This window comes from Schistocerca serialis, chromosome 4 (genome assembly GCF_023864345.2).
Source record: "Schistocerca serialis cubense isolate TAMUIC-IGC-003099 chromosome 4, iqSchSeri2.2, whole genome shotgun sequence".
Classification (NCBI taxonomy): Eukaryota; Metazoa; Arthropoda; class Insecta; order Orthoptera; family Acrididae; genus Schistocerca; species Schistocerca serialis.
The window spans coordinates 872160448-872183974 of NC_064641.1; the positions used below are offsets into that span (position 1 = coordinate 872160448).

General features: G+C 39.2%; 2 protein-coding genes across 2 annotated transcripts in view; one reads left to right on the top strand and one right to left on the bottom strand.

The window, feature by feature from the left end:
- LOC126473522 (rRNA N6-adenosine-methyltransferase ZCCHC4) overlaps positions 1-23527 on the bottom strand; it is a 270950-nt gene that overhangs the window by 62853 nt on the left and 184570 nt on the right. Inside the window, 1 exon segment of the mRNA XM_050100624.1 lies at positions 9896-9980. Within this exon segment, the coding sequence (XP_049956581.1) occupies positions 9896-9980 (85 nt within the window).
- LOC126473524 (E3 SUMO-protein ligase ZBED1-like) lies at positions 13076-13749 on the top strand. The gene is made up of 3 exons (XM_050100627.1): positions 13076-13315; positions 13393-13583; positions 13667-13749. Exons 1-3 carry the CDS (start codon positions 13170-13172, stop codon positions 13705-13707), a joined length of 378 nt encoding a protein of 125 aa, XP_049956584.1. The 5' UTR covers positions 13076-13169; the 3' UTR covers positions 13708-13749.

Below are 23527 nucleotides of genomic sequence, written 5' to 3' on the forward strand. Positions count from 1 at the left end.
TTTCTTGCTGACATGCTTAACATCAAATACTTAACATATTAAGTCATTTGTAAAGTAATCAGATGTTTGAAGCTGTTTCATACACCAGAGTTTGACATTTTAAAGAATCGATGGCTTACTGGTTATTACAAAGTAGGTTAGCAATCCATAAAGCTCTCAAGGAGTCTAAACCAATTATGTGAGGTGCAATTTATAACACCACATGGAACGGAAGTCATGGAATGCAAAACTACTTTATAGAATGTCACATATTGCTGGCTAAAAAGAGACTCTAAGGATCAATTACCCACAGTGTGGCTCAGTGCTGACTGACTCAATACAGTTCTTGGTGCCTATTTAAAGACTTGAGTAAGAAAGTTTTCACAAAATATTGAAATACAGATCAGTTATGGATTAAATAATAATATAAAAGATACACAACTGGCAAATTAGTTAATTCCTTTAACTGTTGACTATATACTGTTGCAGAAGAAGCTGAGAAGCACAGCCGCCGTAGTGTAGTGGTTATGATACTAGACTGTTGCACCGAGGGTCGCGAGTTCAAAACTCATCTGAACTGTAAAATTTTAATTTCTATACTCAGTTCGAGTACATTCTGGAAGTATCCACAAATGTACTGGAATGTTCTGTAGCGATATAAATACCGTACGTGTTCTGGCCAGAGGCAGTTCGCTCCATGCTCTTGTATGTGCAAGTGCTTTATTAAGTGCAGGTAGTGTTCATCATTCATCTAATTACACCTTCTTCTAGATGACATTATTGTGGTGGAGGCGCTGGGTATTGGAACTTGCGATACTGCACATTATCAACAACACAGCGGCTCCCATCAGGCCACGACAGAGCTGCCGTTTACGTGGCGAGAAATCCGAGTTCGAGCCATATTCAGCAGATCGCAATCTATCGGAGATAGAAGAAGAGGACGTTATTCTCTGGTGGCGATGGTCAAGATCCAAACAAGTGACTGAAGGTATAAGAGCGTATAGCCAAATTTAACAAAGGGGATGACACCGTGTGTTTGGCTAATGTAATTTTCTACTTGGAGGGCACTGCCAAGCAATGGTATGAGAACAAAGAGGAGAAGTTCACAAGCTGGGAAGTATTCCAGGCAGAACTGCGCACGTACTTCGGCGACAGACGACAGAAGTGCAAGGCTGAAGATAAATTAAAGTGCAGAGCATTAGTCCAGGAGAAATGACAGCATCCTAAATTCAGGATATCTTGGAGCTGTATAAAATAGTGAATCCTAGAATGAAGGAGGAAGATAAGGTTGCCCATATCGTGAAGGGTATTTTCATGGATGGCTGACCAGCCCAAGCTCTTGTGGACTCTGGAGCATCATATTCAGTCATTTCAGAGAAGTACAGTCGGCAGTTGCAGAAAACCATATTCCTCAACAACAAAACATCTCTACTGAAGGTGGATAACGGGAAATACGTAAAACCTACAGGAAGATGTGTCATTCATGTGGGTATAAGTCGCCATAAACAGCTCTTAGAATTCATCATCTTACAAGACTGTAGTCATGACGTCATTCTTGGATGGGACTTTTTGAAAGCTTCTCAGGCAATTATAGATTGTGGTCGCTCAAAGATTATGCTAGACAAGATGAAATACTGTGGACAGGAAGATGCGTATCCAAGTGTGTGGAGACTATGTGTGCTGGAAGAAGTGATCATTCCTGCAGTCAGCGCTAAAAAGGTAACTGTCATGCGTCATGCCATGCATCAACCCATGGATCTCGTAGTGGAATGTAAGAGAAGCATACCACTGAAGAACAACTTGGTCATCCCAGCCTCTGTCGTCTCGTTTTAGAACGGATTCGGTGGATTGTGGATAGTTAACTGTCACCGAGAACCACAGTTTCTTCCAAGACGCATGTGTGTAGCAACTGCTGAGCCGTTAATTGTAGAACAGCTGAGTGTCATAGAAACCTCCCATCCCGAGTCTGTGGGCCTCCCATCCCGAGTCTGTGGGTGAAATTAGCGCTACCACTACGAGACAAGATCTTCTAGCTCGACCATCACCAGATCTCACTAAGGAACAACAGAAAAATCTACTTGCCGTTCTTCAAGAGTTCTCTGAATACTTCAATCCACAGGTGGAGAGCAAATTAGACAAACTGACGGTGAAGCACCGGGTTAGCACTGGAGACCATCAACCAATAAGCCAGTGAGCATACCGTGTGTCAGCAACGGAACATCGGATAATTCTCACCGATGTAGAGAAAATGAAGATGAATGACATCGTTCAGCCTTCGGAGAGCCCATGGTTGTCACCAGTGGTTCTCGTCAGGAAGAAGTATGGCTGTTGGCGCTTTTGTGTTGATTACAGGAAGCTTAATAAGATAACTAAAAAGGACGTTTACCCTCTTCCACGAATTGATGATACACTAGGTTATCTGAAGGGGGCTAAGTTTTTCTCAACCATGGACATGTACTCGGGATACTGGCAAATCTAAGTAGATGATGCTGATCATGAGAAAACTGCATTCATCACCTCTGAGTTTAAGGTAATGCCGTTTGGTTTGTGTAATGCACCAGCAACTTTTGAGTAGATGATGGATAATCTTCTAAGGCACCTGAAGTGGACGATGTGTTTTTGTTATTTAGATTACATTATAGTGTTCTCAGACATTTGATGAACACACAAAAAGACTGAGGGCCATTCGTAAGTGTCTCCAACAAGGTGGACTGAAACTTGGACACCTTGTGTCAAACGAAGGTGTGCGGCCAGACCCAGAAAAGGTGAGATCTATAACAGAATTTCCTGTTCCTAAAAGTATTATAGGTGTGAGAAGCTTCTTCAGATTATGTTCTTATTACCGCCGTTTTATCAAAGACTTTTGTATCAAAGCCAGGTCACTCCTAGAGTTGTTAAAAGTCAATGCTAAATTTATCTGGGGTGGTGCTCAACAAGATTCTTTCAATGTGCTGCGAGAAACTCTGATGACTGACCCTGTAATTGGTCTGTATGATGAGAGAGCACCTACAGAACTACACACAGATGCCAGTGGGTATGGGATTGGTGCTGTTCTAGTGCAAATTTCAGATGGAAAAGAGAAGGTTAAAGACTATGCTTCTAGCACACTTACAAAAACTGAGAGAAACTACTCAACTACAGAAAGATAATGTCTTGCTGTGATCTGGGACATGTGCAAAATTTGACAGTATCTCTATGGAAGGCCATTCACAGTTGTTACAGACCATCATTCACATTTTTGGTTGACAGAACTTAAAGACCCAACAGGACAACTCACCACGTGGGCACTATGTCTCCAAGAGTATGGCATTACCATAGTGTACAAAAGTGGAAGAAAACACCAAGATGCCAACTGTCTCTCAAGAAACCCTGTGCAAGACCATCAAGACGTTGATGAAGATGGTGACTGTTTCGCTGCACTCCAGGATCACTCTGCTGAGCAGGAGGAGGACGCCAAGATAACCTTAAATCGGTCAGAAGATGTGAATGGACAGTTTATGGTAGTTAATGGATTACTATGCAAGAAAAACTTTGATCTGTTTGGAAAAAGGTGGCTACCAGTGATTCCTAAACACATGCAATTAGATGTTCTACAAAAATTCCATGACACACCTGAGGCCGGACATTTAGTATCTAATTAAAACATACGATAGGGTCTGCAAGAGATTTTTCTGGCCCGGTTTTTTTAGGAGTGTCCGTCACTATGTGTTGCACTGTCGAGAGTGCCAGAGGAGAAAGGCAGTTCCTCAGAAACCACCTGGCCGACTCATACCAATTCCACCAGCCGAAATGGCTTTCCAGCATGTTGGAATTGACCTCCTCGGATGATTTCCAATGTCTGCTAGCACCAATAGATGGATTATTGTTTGCACTGATTATCTGACACACTGTGCCATTACAAAAGCAGTGAAAACAGCCGAAGCATTCGAGGTAGCCAAATCCATCATAGAAGACATTGTATTAAAACACGGTGCCCCAAGGTCGTTAATTACGGATCACGGGAAAATTTTTCCATTGAATCTTGCGACAGAGATAAACCGTCGGTGCAACATTACTCATCACAAGACGACTGCCTACCATCCGCAAACTAACGAGCTTACTGAACGCCTTAATAAGACCTTGACCGACATGCTATGAATGTTCATCAATGTTGAGCAGAGCAACTGGGATGAGGTGCTACCTTTCGTGACGTTACACCCTGATGACATGGACAATGACTACATCAGCCAGGTGTTAACCAGAGCTGAGGAAGCTCAGCAGTTAGCTCGACTCCGCATGCTGCAGGCTAAAAAAAACGATTGCCGAAGGTATGATGCGAGCCACAGCATGGCTGTCTATCAGCCTGGTGACCTCGTCTGGATCTTCACTCCTGTTTGGAAAGTTTGTCTCTCTGACAAGCTCCTCAGGCGCTACTTTGGTCCTTGTAAGGTTGTAAGAGAGTTGCCTGATGTTACTTATGAAGTTGAAGATTTCGACCCCGACACAAGACAACGAAAGATCAGAGATACGCTCCACGTCCTTCGAATGAAGCCCTATAAGGACCCTGCAACCCAGGGTAAATTCGAAGCTCCAGCGACAGGCAACAAGCAGAAAGGTGACGAAGAGCTTAGCGGCAAAAGAAGTTCCAAGAAGATCACTGCCAGGGCGAACATCAGTCATCAGGAGTTGGAGTATGCAGGACCAATGACTCGTTCCCGGACTAGGAGGACATAACACTGAGACGCTGTTCTCTTAAGGAGGGAGCAATGTCGCAGAAGAAGCTGAGAAGCACTGTCACCATAGTATGGGACTAGCCTGTTGCATCGAGGGTCGTGAGTTCAAAACTCACCTGAACTGTAAAATTTTAATTTCTATATTTGGTTCGAGTACATTCTAGAAGTATCCACAAATGGCAAGAATCATTGTACTGGAATGTTCTGTAGTAGCTGTATATATACCGTATGTGTTCTGGCCGTGCTGAATAAACCTTCGTTAAGTGAAGTTAGTGTTCATCATTCATCTAATTACACCTTCTTCTACATGACAATACCCTTAGAATGGCATTAATACCGTGTTCCGTTTCATGAGCAGATTTTAGGTTACTTTTTTTGCCAAGTGTTTGGTAATAGACCTGCAAATAATTTTCTAGAATCATAACTCATATCTTGAAGACTAAAGTGTTTTTCTAATAAAAGTGTGCAATTTTCAACAGCAACACTAGAACAGATTGACTCTTGCATAGAAGATAACAGCAACTAGCTGCTTTTTACAGTGCTACTCCTTTATTTAAATAGTGTTGTTACCCACTTCAAACTGACATGTTTATCTTCAGATGGCTAGTTCACATTAAGATACATTTTACGTTAGCTTTCGCCTTTTGTTTCCCCTATTGATGAAATTTCCTTGGGGTGGTGGTGCCCTACAACCAAAACAAGATGTGAGACAATGTCTTTTTAACTGTAAATGTGCCTCACAACAATTTTAAGTGATGTAAACAAATCATTAAAGGGAAGATGTTTCAGTTATTTATGATGAAAACTCTGCACCATTACATTCCATTTCAAACTGTTTATGATCTTGCAGAGGAGTTCATTGAGTTACTCTCCTTGATACTGCCATACAATCACTTCAGCTTTAACAAAAAATACACAAACAGGAAGATGGATTGGCAGCAGCCTAGCTGGGATGTTAGCAGATATTTATGTAAGTCACTTAAAGCAGAATTTTTTAAGCTAATAGCACACCAACAGCAAAATCATCTACTGCAAAAGCTATGTTGATGATACAATTATACTCTTTGATGGCACCAACGAGGAAATAGACACATTAGCAACAAATCTGAGCAGAATTCACAAAAACATCAAATTCGCCACTGAACATGAGACCAACAACAGCATCAATTTCTTAGATGTAAAAATCACCAATAAAAACCATAAACATCATTTTGAGATTTATAGGAAACCAACATCTATTGATGTGCGTGTCAACAGCTCATGTTGTCATCCAAACCAGCATAAGATGGCATATTTTAGATCCATATTGATTTGCCTGCATAAAATTCCACTTAAACCAGTTCAAAAAGAAATCAATATCATTAAAACCATAGCCTCAAACAATAGATACAGCCCTCTCATGATAGACAAACTGTCACAAAAAATCCAAAAATCATCAGCCAACAAAGCTGCATACCAGACAACCATGCAGCTAACACAAAAAAAAAAAACAGTAGAAAACAGAAGAAAACATATTGCACTACCTTTCTTAGGAAGCATATCCTATAAAATAAGCAAACTATTTAAAAACACAAACATTAAAATAAGCTTCCACACAAACAACACACTCCAGCAGAGAGCAGTTCACAACTTAAAGAATAAGACCCCCTCCCCCCTTCTGGCAGACACAAGCTTAGCTGTCAAAGTTGCCCCTTTCACTATACAGGACAAACTGGGAGAAGTATTGAGGCTCGGTTCAAAGAGCATATGCCATACATTTATACTACATTTCAAAATCCACATTTCCCATGCATGTAACTACTAACAATCATGAAATAAAGAGGACTGAAGACCATGTACAGGTACTGCAACATGCTGAGAAAGGTAGCTTTATGAATTTGTTTGAGGAGACTGAAATATATGTACATAAAAGCAAATCACCACAAAATCTCCTCAATGAACAGACCGAGTTAGCAACTTCAAAATTTCATTCAATTGCTCTCCAATTACAGAACCCCCCCCCCCCCCCCACACACACACACAATGAAATGCCCACTTTTGTAATATTTTTATATGTACATCCATCCCAATTAATTTACTGTATTTCCAATGTATGCCATAATATTTACATAATACAGCCATAGTTGTAATATTTATTTATGTACTTCTGGCTCTTATCATTTACTTTAGTTTCAATGTGTACCATAATATTTACGTAATATCACTACAGTAACACTTTATAACAAACTAACTGCTTTATTTGTTTGCCACCATTTTGATCAGTTCTCTTTTAATGTAAATAGTAAGTAACGTAACATTGGTAATTTGTTAATTCCTACTGTCACATACATGTATCTAATGAAATATCTCTGAGAGTGGAAGTCTCTGGCACTGTTGTGGTTGCAATATTGCCTTCTTTGTATACATACCTCCATGTGGTGAAACTTCTTAGTGTGTGAATGGTGCTTTAGATTACGTGCAAACATATACATCTAAAATAAATGCATCTTACAGTTTTCGCTGCTGCAAGATCACAAGCAGTCTGCAATGGAAAGTAATGGTGCGGATTTTTGATCATAAGTAACTGAAACATCTTCCCTTTATAAGTGATGTAAACAAATTATTAATCATTGTCAGACACAATTACAGTTAAAAAGACATTGTCTCACATCTTGTTTTGGTTGTAGGGCACCACCACCCCAAGGAAATTTCATCAATTGGGTAAATAAAAGACAAAAGCTAATGTAAAATGTATCTTAGTGTGAACTAGCCATCTGAAGATGAATCTGTCGGTTCGAAACCAGTAACAGTACTATTTAAATAAAGAAATAGGATTATAGAAAGCGGCTGGTTGCTGTTATCTTCTATGCAAGAGTGAAACTATATCTTTTTTGTACGTGGTCAAGGGCTCAGAATGTCAGTCTACGACAAAGTACCAGTAACATTAGATTTTTTGAGCGGCTTGCATTCTAAAATTTGAATAACTATGCAAGAGCATTGAGTTGTAATCTTTCCTTAACTAGAAAATTTAGAAAAAAGGACAAGAAGTTCCTTACACAGTAGAGAAATTGGACTTTCAAATGAGATGGATAAATCTTAAACCACAGAACCAAGGTGAATTTTCAACTGAATGTGGTCATCCCAAATTTTAAACTTTGAACATTTCATTAAATATAACGTTTATATATAGAACGTTTGTACAGTTGTTGTCAGATACACGTAAATTACACTCTGACTAACAGGCTTTAGGAAAATACAACTTGAAAATGAAGTTGGATATTTCATGTATATCTAACAGGTAAGTTAAAAAAGGAGTAAAAAATAGTACTTAAATTATTCCTTGAATAAAATAACTATGTGACTGACAGATTGCAGTGGCGGGGGCACAGCGTTGCCAGTGTGCAACCAGCCATGTAAATCAAAGCTCTGCATATACTTAGCAAATAGGCAACACAGTAAGCATGTGGTGCTCAAAAAAGAACTATGATTGGCTATCGAATGGCCCCAATAACTTGATGCATCAAAACACCAAAAACTAACTGAAGTATAGGAATGGTATCAGAGTAAGTGGAGCCACACCATCTAGCTGTATTTCACTCTCCTATCACTCTCATAGCACTGACTTTCTTTCTTTCTTCCTGTTGTCACACTGTGTGGAGTGATTCATTCCCCAAAGTCTGCTACAACATAAAGGTTATCTTCTAGTATTAAAAAGTGCCCAAGATACTTTGGCAAACATATGAATGATACCATGTTAAATAAGTAGGGGTTGAGCATGGCACAGCATTCACACCATCTTCCAAGAACTAGCTCTTTTTCTAGCAATAGTACACACATTCACACAAGCAACCAAACCTCATGCACATATGACTTACCTCTGGCAGCTCCTGCCGGAACTGCCAGAGATAGCCGTCATGTGCATGAGATGTGGTTGCTTTTGTGAATGTGTGTGTTCTCTTTTCTTTTCTGAAGAGGGCTGTGGCTTTTTGTTGTGCCTGTCTGCAACTAAATGTGTCATCTTTAAAGTGAACAGGATCTAGCCTTTTCTTAATATTGTCTATATTAAGAACAATGTAAAAGATTTTGACACTAGAGAAAATATACACTAAACTGAGACTAGAGGCAAAATGGCTATCAACAGTATAGACTGACAAAGACAGGAAACTCTCACAAAGTTAATTGTAACATTCTGCTCTGACAACATCTTTAAATAATTTAGAAAGTAAGTTGTGTATCTGTCTATCTACAAATCAGTCTCTCAGAAGGTCTGTTTCTCAAACTCATCAACGAGATAAGTCCTTTGCGTAGTCCACAGTAAATGTCACACTTCGATGTATAATTATGGAAAGGACAATTATTCATGAACAACAAAATCATCACTTTACTGATGACAAACTCAGATGTGTAAGTACAAACTGTAACATAAACTCATTTGACAGAACTTACAGTTGAAAAACTGGAAATTCTACTGTGACACTTTTTATTGTGCTAAGATATCAATCTAACGTAGTTACTCATGAACAAAATAAAAGCTTGATAGGATTGGAAAACACAGTCAATTTTACCCCTTTACAAGAAAGAAATACAATTTTTTGTAGGATATTTATATGAAGAGCTAACATATGCTTATTATCTGTTCTGGGTTAAATCTGACTTTGGCACAAAAAAGGGTGAACTGTGCTGCCACAAAAATCTCTGGTCATTTGCCATGTAGCATTAAAAGTCTGGCAAGTGCCAACAACATTTAAACACAAATTAAAAGAAATTTCTGAATGACAACTCCTCCTACTCAATAGATGAATTTTTTGATACAGAATAGTAACTTCAAAAAAAGTAAGTTATATTGAGTAATGGAAACTTAGGTTAAACTGACATGTTCCACATCATTACGGAATGTCGTATTCATGATCTATGAAACAAGTATTAATGTAATGTAAAGTTATTATAGGCTTGCATACCAAACTGTTCAGGTAATATGTGCAAATACACCATGTACTGTGAATCAGTAAAGCACAGAATTTTATGCCTAGGCAATATTTTCTCAGGAATCTTTTAACTACTTGTAAATATGTAATAAGTCTTAAAAAATACACTAAATTACATTAAAATGTACCATGTAATTGGTAGTAGAATATACTAGGTTAGAATTACAATCCAAGTGCACATGGCTACATAAGGCAACACTAATTTAAGTAACCACTGAAAAATGTAATGAAAATACATACCATGTGGGCACTGAGGGTGATTTGGCAAATCATCCATAATGACATCCAAAACCGGGTTCTGATTTTCAATACCTCTCCCCATTTTCTGAAAATTGGAATTTTTCCAGGGTTTAAAGAGTGTTGGTGAACATATGCAACATAAATGTAAGAAAGTTACTGGAAACAACTTCTCATAATGTCAAACTTCTCACGTAGACCTGAAGCTGACAAACATTGTTTGTGTAGGTTTCACAGTAACTTACTCAGCATCTGTTAATGACATGTTAAAACACATCGCGTCACATTAAAATATTATGCAGCACAGCAGCTAATCGAAATGACTCAAAGGAGGGAAGATCTAGTTGTTGCTGAATAATATCAAAATCCTGACCATTAAAACAAGCAAGCGAAACACATCCTCGTGTACCTGTGCACCATAGTTTTTCATTACTACGCGGAAAATTGAAGTCATTTATTAATAAAAATAACACAAAGAATTGCTTATATATTCTACACAAATGTGTTAAAAACTGTTGAGAGCGCCTTTAAAACCAACCTTCGTGTTTCGTCTTCAGAATCAGCAATACACTACACTACCCTTTCGCATCACATCATTCACTCAACCATATGAACACCAAAACAATCAACGATCTGTTTGTAAACAACTGTCAATCCGTTAGGCAGGTATTAAGCTACCATATTTCTCCATCAAAGTTGATAATTAAATACATATGTCAAAAAGTTTGACAGTGTAATACGCAATTTTGTCAAATCTCGCCTTTCTTCAAAGAAATATGATCAAATATAGGCTCTGGCCGTATATTTGATCATAAAAGTCGTTCGTCTTCTGTTCACTCATGACTGCAATCAGCAATGTGAAATGTAAACACTTGGAGCGCTAGAATCGCTGCGCTATTTGACGTCTTTCGTGTGTTTGTAAATATCGCTGCCTAATTTAGTTGGTGTGTTCCTTCGACTACAAAAATAATAGAAATGCGTGAAGAGATTAGGCGCTCTATCACATAAGGCATGCTGGCCGGAGTGGCCGAGCGGTTCTAGGCCCTACAGTCTGGAACCGCGAGACCGTTACGGTCTCAGGTTCGAATCCTGCCTCGGGCATGAATGTGTGTGATGTCCTTAGGTTAGTTAGGTTTAAGTAGTTCTAAGTTCTAGGGGACTGATGACCTCAGCAGTTAAGTCCCACAGTGCTCAGAGCCATCGGAACCACACGAGGCATCTGGAATACATACTCTGGGTGTTGTGTGATGTCCTTAGGTTAGTTAGGTTTAAGTAGTTCTAAGTTCTAGGGGACTGATGACCATAGATGTTAAGTCCCATAGTGCTCAGAGCCATTTGAACCATTTTTTTGTTCATTGTAGATGCTTGCAGGGTACAATAATATTTACATAGTATACAAGTATTTTAGATACTTTTGTTTATTGCAGATGCGTAAAGCACAAGCAAACGTAGACCCAGTTCACATGCTGCTTACATTCCACTGGTGTAGTGGTTCTCTCTTAAAGTTTATGGATCAGAGAACAGCGACTGATGAAAGTGTACCCAATGTAGAGGATGTTAAACGTGACAATGAACGTTGAACACCCACCTTCGAAGAAATTTTTGTGGTAAATATAGTTTTTTACATTTAGTTGTGGAAATGTGATTGTTTTGCCAGAGCATTGTTCCAGCACCTTTGTAAAAAGTTTTAAAGTTTTCTCTAACTGCTCTCCCATGTATTGGACTTTCAGAGGCAGCTTGGCAAACTGTAGGTTCTATTGGTATAGGTTCTAAGTGCCTTGTGACTCAAGTACAGTTTCCAATTACTGCGGACACTGTTTCCTGATGAGTGGTTCAAATGGTTCATATGGCTTTGAGCACTATGGGACTCAACTTCTCAGGTCATCAGTCCCCTAGAACTTCTTAAACCTAACTAACCTAAGGACATCACACACATCCATGCCCGAGGTAGGATTCGAACCTGCGACCGTAGCGGTCTCGCGGTTCCAGATTGTAGCGCCTAGAACCGCACGTCCACTCCGGCCGGCCCTGATGAGTGCACTTTTTTTTTTTTTTTTCTCCTCTCGGGTAGCAAGCTATGCTGCGTCCAAACAGGTTCACCGCACCCGCTGAAACTTTGCAATTGACGTATGCGTTTCAGTTGGTCTGCAACTAGTGCGCCACATCCGGTAATCCGGTATTATCGGAGGAAGCTGGCCGGAGGAAACGGAGGGCGCGTAGGAATATCGCTGGTCAAACGGAGCTTCCGACGAGTGCGCTCCACCCGGGCGTTTCTGGTACTAGCACAGGAGGCGAAACAAATGAGGCGGTTGTTTTGAACCGACGGGAACATGTATTTGTTGTATTTTTGTATCCCACATGGAAGTAGATATTTTGAAGTTATTTAACGTTCGAAAATTTTCTTGTAAGTGTGATTAGACTTTATCTGGGTAACCACTATATTTTTAATCGTAAAATAATTCCTTTCTAGGTATGTCAAAACGTAGATCGGATGTGTGGCGCTTCTTGGGGATAGAGGATGAACGATGCTAAAAGGTTACGTGTAGGTTGTGTAGACGACTATATGCCGCAGGTGGAGGAACATGTAATCTTCACGATCATTTAAAAAGATTTCATAAAGTCTCCTATAATAATGAAGTGCAAAACAACATGGAAGTCGTAAAGTATGGAAAGGAAAGCGTAGAAAGAAAAGTAACTAGACAATACTTTAACACATTTCATTATTCCCACATTGCAACCATTCGTAATTGTGGACGACAGTGCATTCCAAAAGTTTGTGGAAGCTCTGAATCCTCGCTATGCGCTACCCGGAAGGCATGCTCTTTCAAATGTGAGTTAATGATAATTAATGTATTTCTGTAGCTGTGTTGCGAGAAACATCAGAGGCACTAGTTATATCAGCTAACATACAATTCTAAAATATAATTCACTTTGTATTGTAACTATTTGCGTAAGAAACATAGCACCGTTCGTGACATTAACTTGCAATTACTAATTACGTCCACAGGATATTTTACAGGAAAAATATGTGGCCATAAAATATGCAGTATTCACGGATTTATCTAATGTTAAAACAGTGACGCTGACCACTGAGTCACTACATAGCAGTGACGGTGCATTTCATAAAAGATGCAACACTGACTTCGGCATGTCTTAATTGCTCCATTTTTAAAGAAAACCACACGGCAGATAATGTCGCTGATAAACTTAAAAAAATAATGGAGACGTGGTGTATTTCTGCCACAGTAACTGCCATTGTCACAGATAATGACAAAATATGGTCGCAGCTATAAAACACCTGTCCATCCGCCATATACCATGCGTGGCACACACAATAAATTTAGTTTTGGCGGACAGTATAAAAAACACTCCCACACTGGCTGTGCTGTTAGATCATTGTGCTGATGTCGTCACTTATTTCAAGTAAGTCAGATTATTTATTTCCATCACTAACACCTGTAACGCGTCTGTGTAACAATGATTTTTTAAATTCGTTTCAGGCAAAGCAATATTGCTAACGCAGAATTATCAAATATGCAAGATATCGCAGGGAAACAGCAATTACGTCTAGTGCAATATGTTGCAACAAGATGGAATAGCAGATTAGCTATGATCGCGCGTTTGCTAGAAGTGAAAGACGAACTTGTCCTCGCTCCGTCGCATCTGGCAAACACTCCTCGGTTTCTTACAGGTCTCTATACATGAGCAGTTATAATACATATAACTTTTTCCACTTACCATCTATTTAATTGAATCTCGTTACTTTTATTTCAGTGGAGGATTGGACAGTTTCTTCAGGAAGTGAGTTTAATTAGTAGCCCGTTAAATGGTTCAAATGGCTCTGAGCACTATGGGACTCAACTGCTGAGGTCATTAGTCCCCTAGAACTTAGAACTAGTTAAACCTAACTAACCTAAGGACATCACAAACATCCATGCCCGGGGCAGGATTCGAACCTGCGACCGTAGCGGTCTTGCGGTTCCAGACTGCAGCGCCTTTAACTGCACGGCCACTTCGGCCGACGCCCATTAAATACAGTGATTACTGTTCTATCAGGTGAAGAATATGTGACTGCCTCCCAAATTATTCCACTAGTTCACGGTGTCTATTGAGTCTTTCTAGGCCATGACCCACCGGAAGGGCGCAGCGTCCCCCACCCCAGACATGTGACGTCACACTACACTCATGGACGCGAATGACAAGCTGACCACCAACACTGCTAAACTGAATTTAACATCTATTAAAGAATCAATTGAGAAGTGCCCGTTTCCCTATAAAACACGCACTGTCACAAAGTTAGCCACTTTTTTTGATCCACTCTTCAAGAAGTTCCCAGCGTGCTGAAGAAACGAGAAGCAGGAAGAGAAAGTTGTACAAACGGTGCAACCAGTTGCTGGTTTTAGTCCCTGGGGTGCAGGCTCACTAGATTTTATGGCAGAGAAATTAGAAACGCAGAGGCCATCATCAACTGCAGTTGATGCAACAATTTGTGTGCACCAGTATGTTGAGAATCAATGTATTACTTCAGACGACAAATCCTGTTGAATACTGGTGCCGGGAAAATCGTGCGACAGGGCTAAGCGACCTCGCCAAGTGGTACTTGAGCATTTCAGGCTCATCTGTACCAGCCGAAAGAATATTTTCAAAAGCTGGACTAATGATTTCTGACAGGCGTAATTCGCTTACCCAGAAGCAGCTAGAAAATTTATTTTTCTGAGTTGATACAAGAAGTATTTATAACTTATGTAGAGTTTAATCAATTAAACCTTATTATTTAATGTAGTTACTGTTATATACAATAAAATTATATATAATAAAATTATTTTTCCTTCGTTGTTCTCAATTTCCGTTGCTGCCTCCCTTCACTCCACTCTCCACTTCTTGATAATGATTGATAAGTCTGGATAGAGGAAAAAATAAAATTACATGCTGGGGTAGCTGCAATGCTTTCCTTAGAAACTGTTCGATGTAAATAGTACTAACAGAGCGACAAGAAGCGATGAGGAAACAGAACACCAACAAAACCCCCTTGTTTCCCGCTTACATACAGTTTTTGGAATCACTGCTGTGGACAGGCTAATCAGAACGTAACAGAAGGTCGAAATTAGCTTGGAATTTGATACTTTCGGTTTTAATGTTGTGATGGAGCGACGCTTGTCTCCAGTTAGACTTTCTTCACACAGGACTGCTACTACGTCTTTGTTCCCTATCTTCAAATTGATTTCACAAAACATGTGAAAAATTTATATGAAGATGGGACACTGTGTGGACGTTAACTCGGCAGTTTATAACAGAAAGCTGTAAGGGCAGCCCTTGATAAAAGGTATATGGCGTGTTGAATAAAGCTTCACAAATTCATTACCTACTAGGAAAAAAAAAAGAAAACACGCTTTCGTAGCAGAACTGTGAAAGAGAAACAAATTTTGTACATTTATGGAGAATTAAAATATTTGCTGTTGCGTGAAATCGAACCAAGGACCTCCAACTCAGCTACTAAACACTGCTTAAGTCACGTGATCATGTTTCAATATTTGTACTTCATTGTTCGTATAAGACTATTATAAAATGTTTATCAATAAATTTAGCGTTTCACAACGTTTCATTATGACAAACTCCTATTAGAAAACTTCGATGGTGGTTTGTGTTCATAGAATTTATGCCTGGAAACAGCATGTTTTCGTGCTACGCAAAACTCCACTGCAAAATCAAACAAATATGGCATGATTCATCTCCAATATGCCGTCTGCTCGATTGGACCTGTCCAACCAGAGAAAGCCGGAGGCTCCGAATGAAATGGCGCGAAACCCCCGCCTCTGAAACAATCGCTCCGATACCAGCACTCAGTGAATAATGAGAAGCGCGAGGTGTCAGGCGTGCCGTACGAACCAATCCCTGCGAAGTAGTCGCTTTCGGTCATGACATCAAAGCTCCAGTGTTGCCGCCTTTGTTTTCAGTGTACACTTTACATAATGTGCATTGTGATTAGTTTGTAACGTGTGTTTGCATTGTTCTATGGTTTAGAAAATTGCGATGAGTGATAAATGCCACGGGAAGAGAGTTCGTTCGCTGAGTGACAATACCTTGCATCGAGATGTGCCGCTAACCAGCCAAGCACTGGAGTTACTATGGAGAACTCGCGAGATTTACGAGCAGGAGTAAGAATACATAAGTATGACCAACCAGGTAGCCGTGCGGTCTAATGCACGGCTTTCCAGATTGGGCAGGAGCGCCTGGTCCCTGGCATGAATCTGCCCGGCGGACTTGTGTCGAGCTGCCCAGTCTGTGAATGGTTTTTAGGCAGTTTTCCATCTGCCTCGGCGAATGTGGGCTGGTTCCGCTTATTCCACCTCAGCTACACTATGTCGGCGATTGCTGTGCAAACAAGTGCTCCACATATGCATACACCACCTTTACTCTACCACACGAACATATGAGTTACACTCGTCTGATGTGAGACATTCCCTGGGCGGAGGTCCACCGGTGCCCAAACTGCACAATAACCCTGAAAGAGTGGTTTGGTGTTGGGCGGCAGAGGGGTGAAGTGCACTGTGGTAGTCATCTTGGGGTTGTGGACCACTGTGGCTGTGGCGGGGATGGAGCCTCTCCGTCGTTTCTAGGCCCCAGGTTAACATATGATACAATACGTGAGTATTCACGGGCAGCCATCAGTTTCTGCCAATAAAGTAGTGGAATGCAGACGAAACAATACCCTACTGTACCATAGTTGCTAGTGTCATTAAAAGTGGGAAAATGTCACTAAAAACTGTGACCCAAAGTCCTTTTAGAAAAGGCACATATTGTAATGGCTCGAAGCATATTCTTGCACAAACTTGTGGGCGAGGACATTGATTCAATAATATGACTAGACGAAACAATACCCTACTGTATCATAGTTGCTAGTGTCATTAAAAGTGGGAAAATGTCACTAAAAACTGTGACACAAAGTCCTTTTAGAAAAGGCACATATTGTAATGGCTCGAAGCATATTCTTGCACAAACTTGTGGGTGAGGACATTGATTCAATAATATGACTAGACGAAACAATACCCTACTGTATCATAGTTGCTAGTGTCATTAAAAGTGGGAAAATGTCACTAAAAACTGTGACACAAAGTCCTTTTAGAAAAGGCACATATTGTAATGGCTTGAAGCATATTCTCGCACAAACTTGTGGGCGAGGACATTGATTCTATAATATGACTAAACGAAATGTGGGTTAATGCCAGGGAAGCTGTCAGTAAATGCTGGACTGATGACACTCGAAGCAGTAGTGGTGATCAGACGACAGGAAGAGGAGGAAGATTATAAAGTGGTCCATGCAGGTTCACCCAGTGGTTTTGTCCCAGATCCACTTCTAGTTTTTCAATGATGGGTGATTACCATGAAGACATGGACCACACACAATTTGCTGAATAACACTTTTCTGCCCCTACAACAATTGTAATTTGGACAGTGCTCCGTATCATTCAGTGATACTGAACAAAGCCCCAACCACAAACGACTGCAAATAAGTTGTGGTGTAATGGTTATGGGTACGAAATAGTGCTGCTGATATGAGCATGATGAAGCTTTTGTTACATTCGGTAGTTAAAGAGATTAAGCCTATGGCACCTGCTTATGTAGTAGATGAAATCGCCGTGAAATAAGACTGCCACTATGTCACTCTTTATTGAGTTAGTATGGGGAACAATAACAAATAATTTGCAATAAAAGAGATGCAAGGCTTTTATGCAAAGCTCTTGCTACTGTGGATGCAGCGTCGTGGATGAAAAAGGTCGACCACATTGGAAAACTTGGACTATGGAAGGTATGATTAGTGACCACGAACAGCTAATTTGCCATGGTGATGACAATGATGGAGATGGTTTTGGTGTTGATTCCGACAACAGTGACTATGTGGAGTTGGATGGAGTTGCATCATTGTCGCCGTAAATTGGTGAGTGAAAGGCTATGAATATTTATTCTATCACTGTCATAGTAAAACTTAGGGCAAGAAGTTACTATCTCTATTGTTTTGTGAACTACGTACTGTATTCTTTTCAAAATACCAGTCATCGTCAAATGCTTATTTCCTGTACTTCTTTGTCCCATCATCGAAAGCATGTGCTTTGCTATACTATATGTACAGTATTATGCAGTTTTTTATTTGCTGCTCAAAAACAAATTCTTATATATGTTGTTATTGCTCAGTAACTTACATTTACAAGGTTGAACAGAAATCTGTGATGTATGTTGTGTGTGCAGCAGCTGCTGATGCAATGTAACTGTTGCTGTGTAGCCAACCTAACTTGACGTAACATGAACTGTCAAGTGCAATGTTTCGCCAGCTTTTTCAAGGGGCACAATACATGCGATTAATCATGTGCTAATTGGCAGGTGGGAAGTGCTGCAGGATACTTCAAATCCACAATCACAGCCATACACCTCTACATGTGGATACATCCAGGCAGCTTTTCAACAATCCAGAATGGAGGCAGAGGACACAGTTTCAAATAAAAACATTTTTGTTAGCTCTTCATTCTACCTTGGTCTATTTTTGATTGCTGGATGCCATAAGTTAAGTGCTTTATCTGTTTCATACATTTCTACTAATTTTGTACTTGTTGGAACATTAATTGCATTAATTAAATTACTCAAAAATAAAATAGTTCTTGATATCCGTATAGGATAGTAAACATTCATTAGCTTCAGATATTCCTTCAGATATTCCTGCTCCATTTATAAAGCGCTTTTCACGTTTCTGGAATTATGTTGGTTAATGTGCCATATAGTATTCGAGATCTGTACTGTAAACTATAGTAGCTCTCTCCTGTAGCAAGAAATCACAGTGTTACAGTAAGCCTAAGACAACAGTGTAATACTCCTTTTTAGCACCACATCAAAGATATTTGTAAAAGAAATTTGATGAATATCTGATCAGATTTCTTTTATCAAAGAAATATAAGGGTAAAGATATGTGACGTAATGAAAAGAACAAAATATATTCCAGAGAGCTCTCTCTTCTGTGTTAGGGTTCTGGTGCACAACTGAAATTGGAAAATGGTCATGTGACGTCCCTCACTTGTTTTTTTGAGCCACCATACTGGATTTATCATTTTTGGTTGTTTCCGTATTATAACTTGCATATTATGACAAGATGCCATTTTAAGACAAGGGCGTAATGAAGAAGTATCGCTATAGCTGCAATTTGTTATAATTGTCAATTAATTATGTATCATCTGTAAAAGATACAAAAGCATGTATCATCTGTAAAAATGATGTATGGATTGTTTTAATGCAATGTCTTAAGTTTCCCCCTGGTCATTTGTGGAAGGTGTGACGATGTGGAGCGGAAGAAAGGGGGTTCAAAACAGGTTCATCTGACTCTTTCTTATCCATGTAACAGGAGCATGTTGTGCAATATTGGATGTTATTTAGTTGGTATTTATGTATAAGAGAGTTCTCTCTCAGTGATGAGTACCTTCAATTTTATGAGTTCATTTTGAAAAACAATGGATGAAATTTCTGTGAGTGAAACAAGTAGCAATGACAGGGTTGCCACAGGTTCTGGAAATCAGGGAATTTCAAACACATTAGGGGAGTATGAAAAAAAAAACACTGGAAAAATCTTGTTTTTGTCTCAGTAGATGAAATGGTTTGTTTACTGAGTTGTCATGCATCATTGCTGGCTGGGTGCAGCTGAGTATGTGCAATGTTTCCCTACTCCCTCATTCTTACTGCTTCTCCCCTTCCTACCACTTCCCTCAGCTTGAAGTCAGTGCTGCCACCACTTCTTGCCACTAGCCTAGCAGCTGCCAATGAGAGGCAGGGAGTTGTTTGTTTGGATCTGATTCTCAGGGATTGTAGACGCAGCAGCTGGAGATGGCGGTTGTGTGTGCATGAGTAGTGTCTGAGTGATTGTGTGAAAACACGTAAGCCCTAACTACATATAAAAAATGAATGTGAAGCAAGCGAGGAATATCTACCAATAATAACAGCTCTGTAATATCTCCAAAGACAATCTCAACATCCAAGAGCCCATTTGTTCCAAGAATGCACAACAACTATATATTTCATAAAATGATTCAGAAATGGTTCAATATCCACTATATTAACAGTTATAATAACACTAAGTTTTGCCCTGACATAATCCGTATTTTCAATGCAGATGATGGCAGGTTTCATTGGCCAGAAAATGAGGATGTGAAAAAATTATACCACAAGCAAGGAGTGGTTTTCCTTAGCAACAAGACTTAAGAGGCAGTTTGGTAGGCTGCACATTCTGCAGTACTCTGTGTTCAATATTTATTGTTGTTGTGCATTCATTTTGTAGTAACAAGAATATTTAATGGTGATTCTACAGAAATGCCCTTTAGCACTTTAAGGAGAATCTCAGGCAACAATGCAATGCTGGATTCAAGAGCTGTAGTACTTGCCCTTAACAGAATGATGAAGATAGGAATCCCTTTGCAATAACAAAATCAGCATTTTTGTGAGATGAATGTTATCAGCTGTGACAAGTCAGTTTCATCCGAGTCATACATAAGATTCCAGAAAAAATAGCAAAAATTCTGCAGACATTTAATGGGCCCCAAGGTATGTATGGCCTCTACAAAACATTTATTTACTGGTTGTTGTTTGATTATATAAATAATAATATTGTGACTACAAAGTGAATCTATTCTATCGCAGGTCTGTAGGTAACATCCATTAAACTTGCCTCGCTTGCTTTTCTTTGTGGTTTTGCTACGAAGGAAATTAGGAAAGGAGTTACTTTTGAATCACACCCAAGCCTAATTCAACAAGATGAATGTATTTCTCCATTAATGGACATCATTTTTAAACAAGATGAGTATAATGTTTTATTTTATCCTGATGAATTATTGGTGTGGTTGGTAAACATTGTAGGGATTTTGTGTGTGAAGTTGCCAAATTTGTCAGTAGTCATGCTCAGATAATTTTAATGATGTCAGTTCTCATTGTTTTGAACATGTCCAAAGTTTTACAGTGTGACTCATGTGAGACTTAAGATAATGCTCAGAAATTAGGCAAGATAATCTGTGAAACTGTTATACCAATCATCTTAAAGACATTGGAGACAAAGTGATTGAATATTTTTGAAGTGTGAAATATTTAAATAACAAGCAGACCAACAGGAAAGTGATCTGTCTACAACTGAAGTGTTATGTGCATGTATAGTGACTTGGGAAGACTTTTTTCCTTACTTTTTTTTAACTCCACTTTATGCATAACACTACGTATTTCTTTTTATTCGCCTACACATATTTTGACACCTATACGTCATCTTCTGAGGGTCAAATTTATTTTGTTACAGTATTATACTTCATAGAAATATTTACAGTACAGAAATGAATTTGACTCACAGAAGATGACAAATAGGTGTGGAAACATGTGTGGGTGTATGAAAAGAAATAAAGTATGTCGTATTTTATGGACTATAACAGCACTTTATTCTTCCAAAAATTGCCTCCAAAGTTCAGGTTCATTTTATACTCGAAATTAATATAAAAATGTCCAGCGTTTGATTTAAAATTCCACCAGTCTTAAAAATGACCATATATTCAATGCCATGGAAAACCCATCTCTATCTGGCAAGATTGGATTCAACCTATACGTGTGATGAATGTGAGCTTGCTAACTCCCACCCCACCTTCACAAACCCAGAACACTGTCTAGCCTCAGGGATTCTAAAGGTCATTTTGGTTTTATAAACCAAGTATTTTTGTAATCTGGCTTTGCAATCTAATAATGAAAATGGTAAAACTGTTTTTTTTCTTTTTTTTAATTGCTTGAAAATTAAAGTGTATCTTATAGTCCATAGCATCTTATAGTCTGTAAAATATGGTAATACTTTACAGTAATAATTTGATGCACAGAAGTTGGCTCCTAGGTGTCAAAACACATCTGGGTGAATAAAAATAAATAAATAGTGTTTTTCACAAGACAGAGTTCAAAGAAACCAACATTTTTTGAGGCTTTAGCACAAAAAAATTATATCCAAAAATGATATGGTACAATGGGATCTTTAATGCATTATTTCACTTAAACTGGTTATTTTTGTTATACATAAATATAGCTTCCTGCAACACAGTCAAACAAAATGATAGAACACATTTCCACAGAGAGAGTTAAATTCACACTCTCAAAAATATGACCTTTATTCCAGAATACAATTATTTATCAGAATATGTAAAGATTTCAGTATAAAACATTTGCAGGTTGCTTATTATAATACACAATTATAACTGCAGATGTCTTTCTGATTGCAAATCGAGTATAAACACGTACCACTACCATCATAACTTGACCATTCTATAACAGTTTTAAAAAATATACACAAGGCTCATATATTGCCACCACTGACATAACTAGCTTATTGTAAAGCTGTCACATTGAAACCATCACCAAGTTCAAATTCGAAGGCAGAGTTGTAAATGAAGTACAGCACATAATTAGAACTGTAAGCACACTACTAATACCAGTGCACAGCCCAGCAGATCTGATCTCCTGGACAGAGAGTGCAGCTACTTATAGAAAAGTCAAATATTCCAGAATTTAAAAACATCACGGACCTTAAGGTATTTCAAGAATCTTCCAGAAATGATAAATACTAACTAACAAATAATTTGCAGTGGTCATGCTTGAAATGGCGAGCCACAGCATATAAGCCAGCAACACTAACCACTACACTTCACTGCTTGCACCATGCCTCATGGCATTGCTCCCTCTCTTAGAGAAATAGTGACCTGCCCTTTTGGAAGTTGTCACTGTCACTGGAACCAGTTAATGCACCTTGGGTCTAAATCTCGTCAGTCGTCTTCTGCATGCTGGTACTGTAGGTGGTATTGGTACCAGATGCCCCAGAGAAAATTGTGGCACATGCTTCTGCTGTTGGCATTCCTTACAGTGGCTCAAATGGCACCCAACAAATCACTAAATACCTGGCCAGTGATACCTGAGTCTGATTCAGTCTGGTATTTTCACGAATCCAAGGTGACCAAATGTTGGAGCTTCATGAAAATACTTCAAGATCATGGCCGCAGATGAGCTGGGATGATGAGTCACCATTTTCACTCCATCCTCTTTTAGTGTTCTGTCTATTAAATGGAATCCTCCTTCATTTGATTCCCCATTCTTCAAATCTTCTATAGTTTTCAGCAATGCTGGATCTTCCCTATGTTAAAAACCAATATCATTTTATGCAGTAATGACTGAAATTTCGTCCACACTGCTATTTTTGGCCAAAGGATTCACTGAAAGGCAGTCAGTGCTCATCTCACCAGTTGACCCAATGAATCCTTCAGGCTTATCAGTCAGCCTAAAGAATGGTGACCCATCACAGTGGAGAATGGTTTGTCATGTAAATACCATCTCAAATTGTTGATGGCTGAATGACTGCAAGGCACTCTTCGTTGGTTGTAGAGTAGTTCCTCTCGGTCTTGGAGAATACACTGTAAATATAAGGCATCACCTTTCCACTGCCTTACTGAGTTTTTACTAGAACTGCCCCTATTCTGAAACTCTTAATGATTGCGTGAAGTCCTGTCTCGATATTCTCGTCATACAATGCTGAAACTGAAGCAGACATTAGTGTCTCCTTAAGGACAAAGAAAGCTCTTTCTCACATTTTATTTG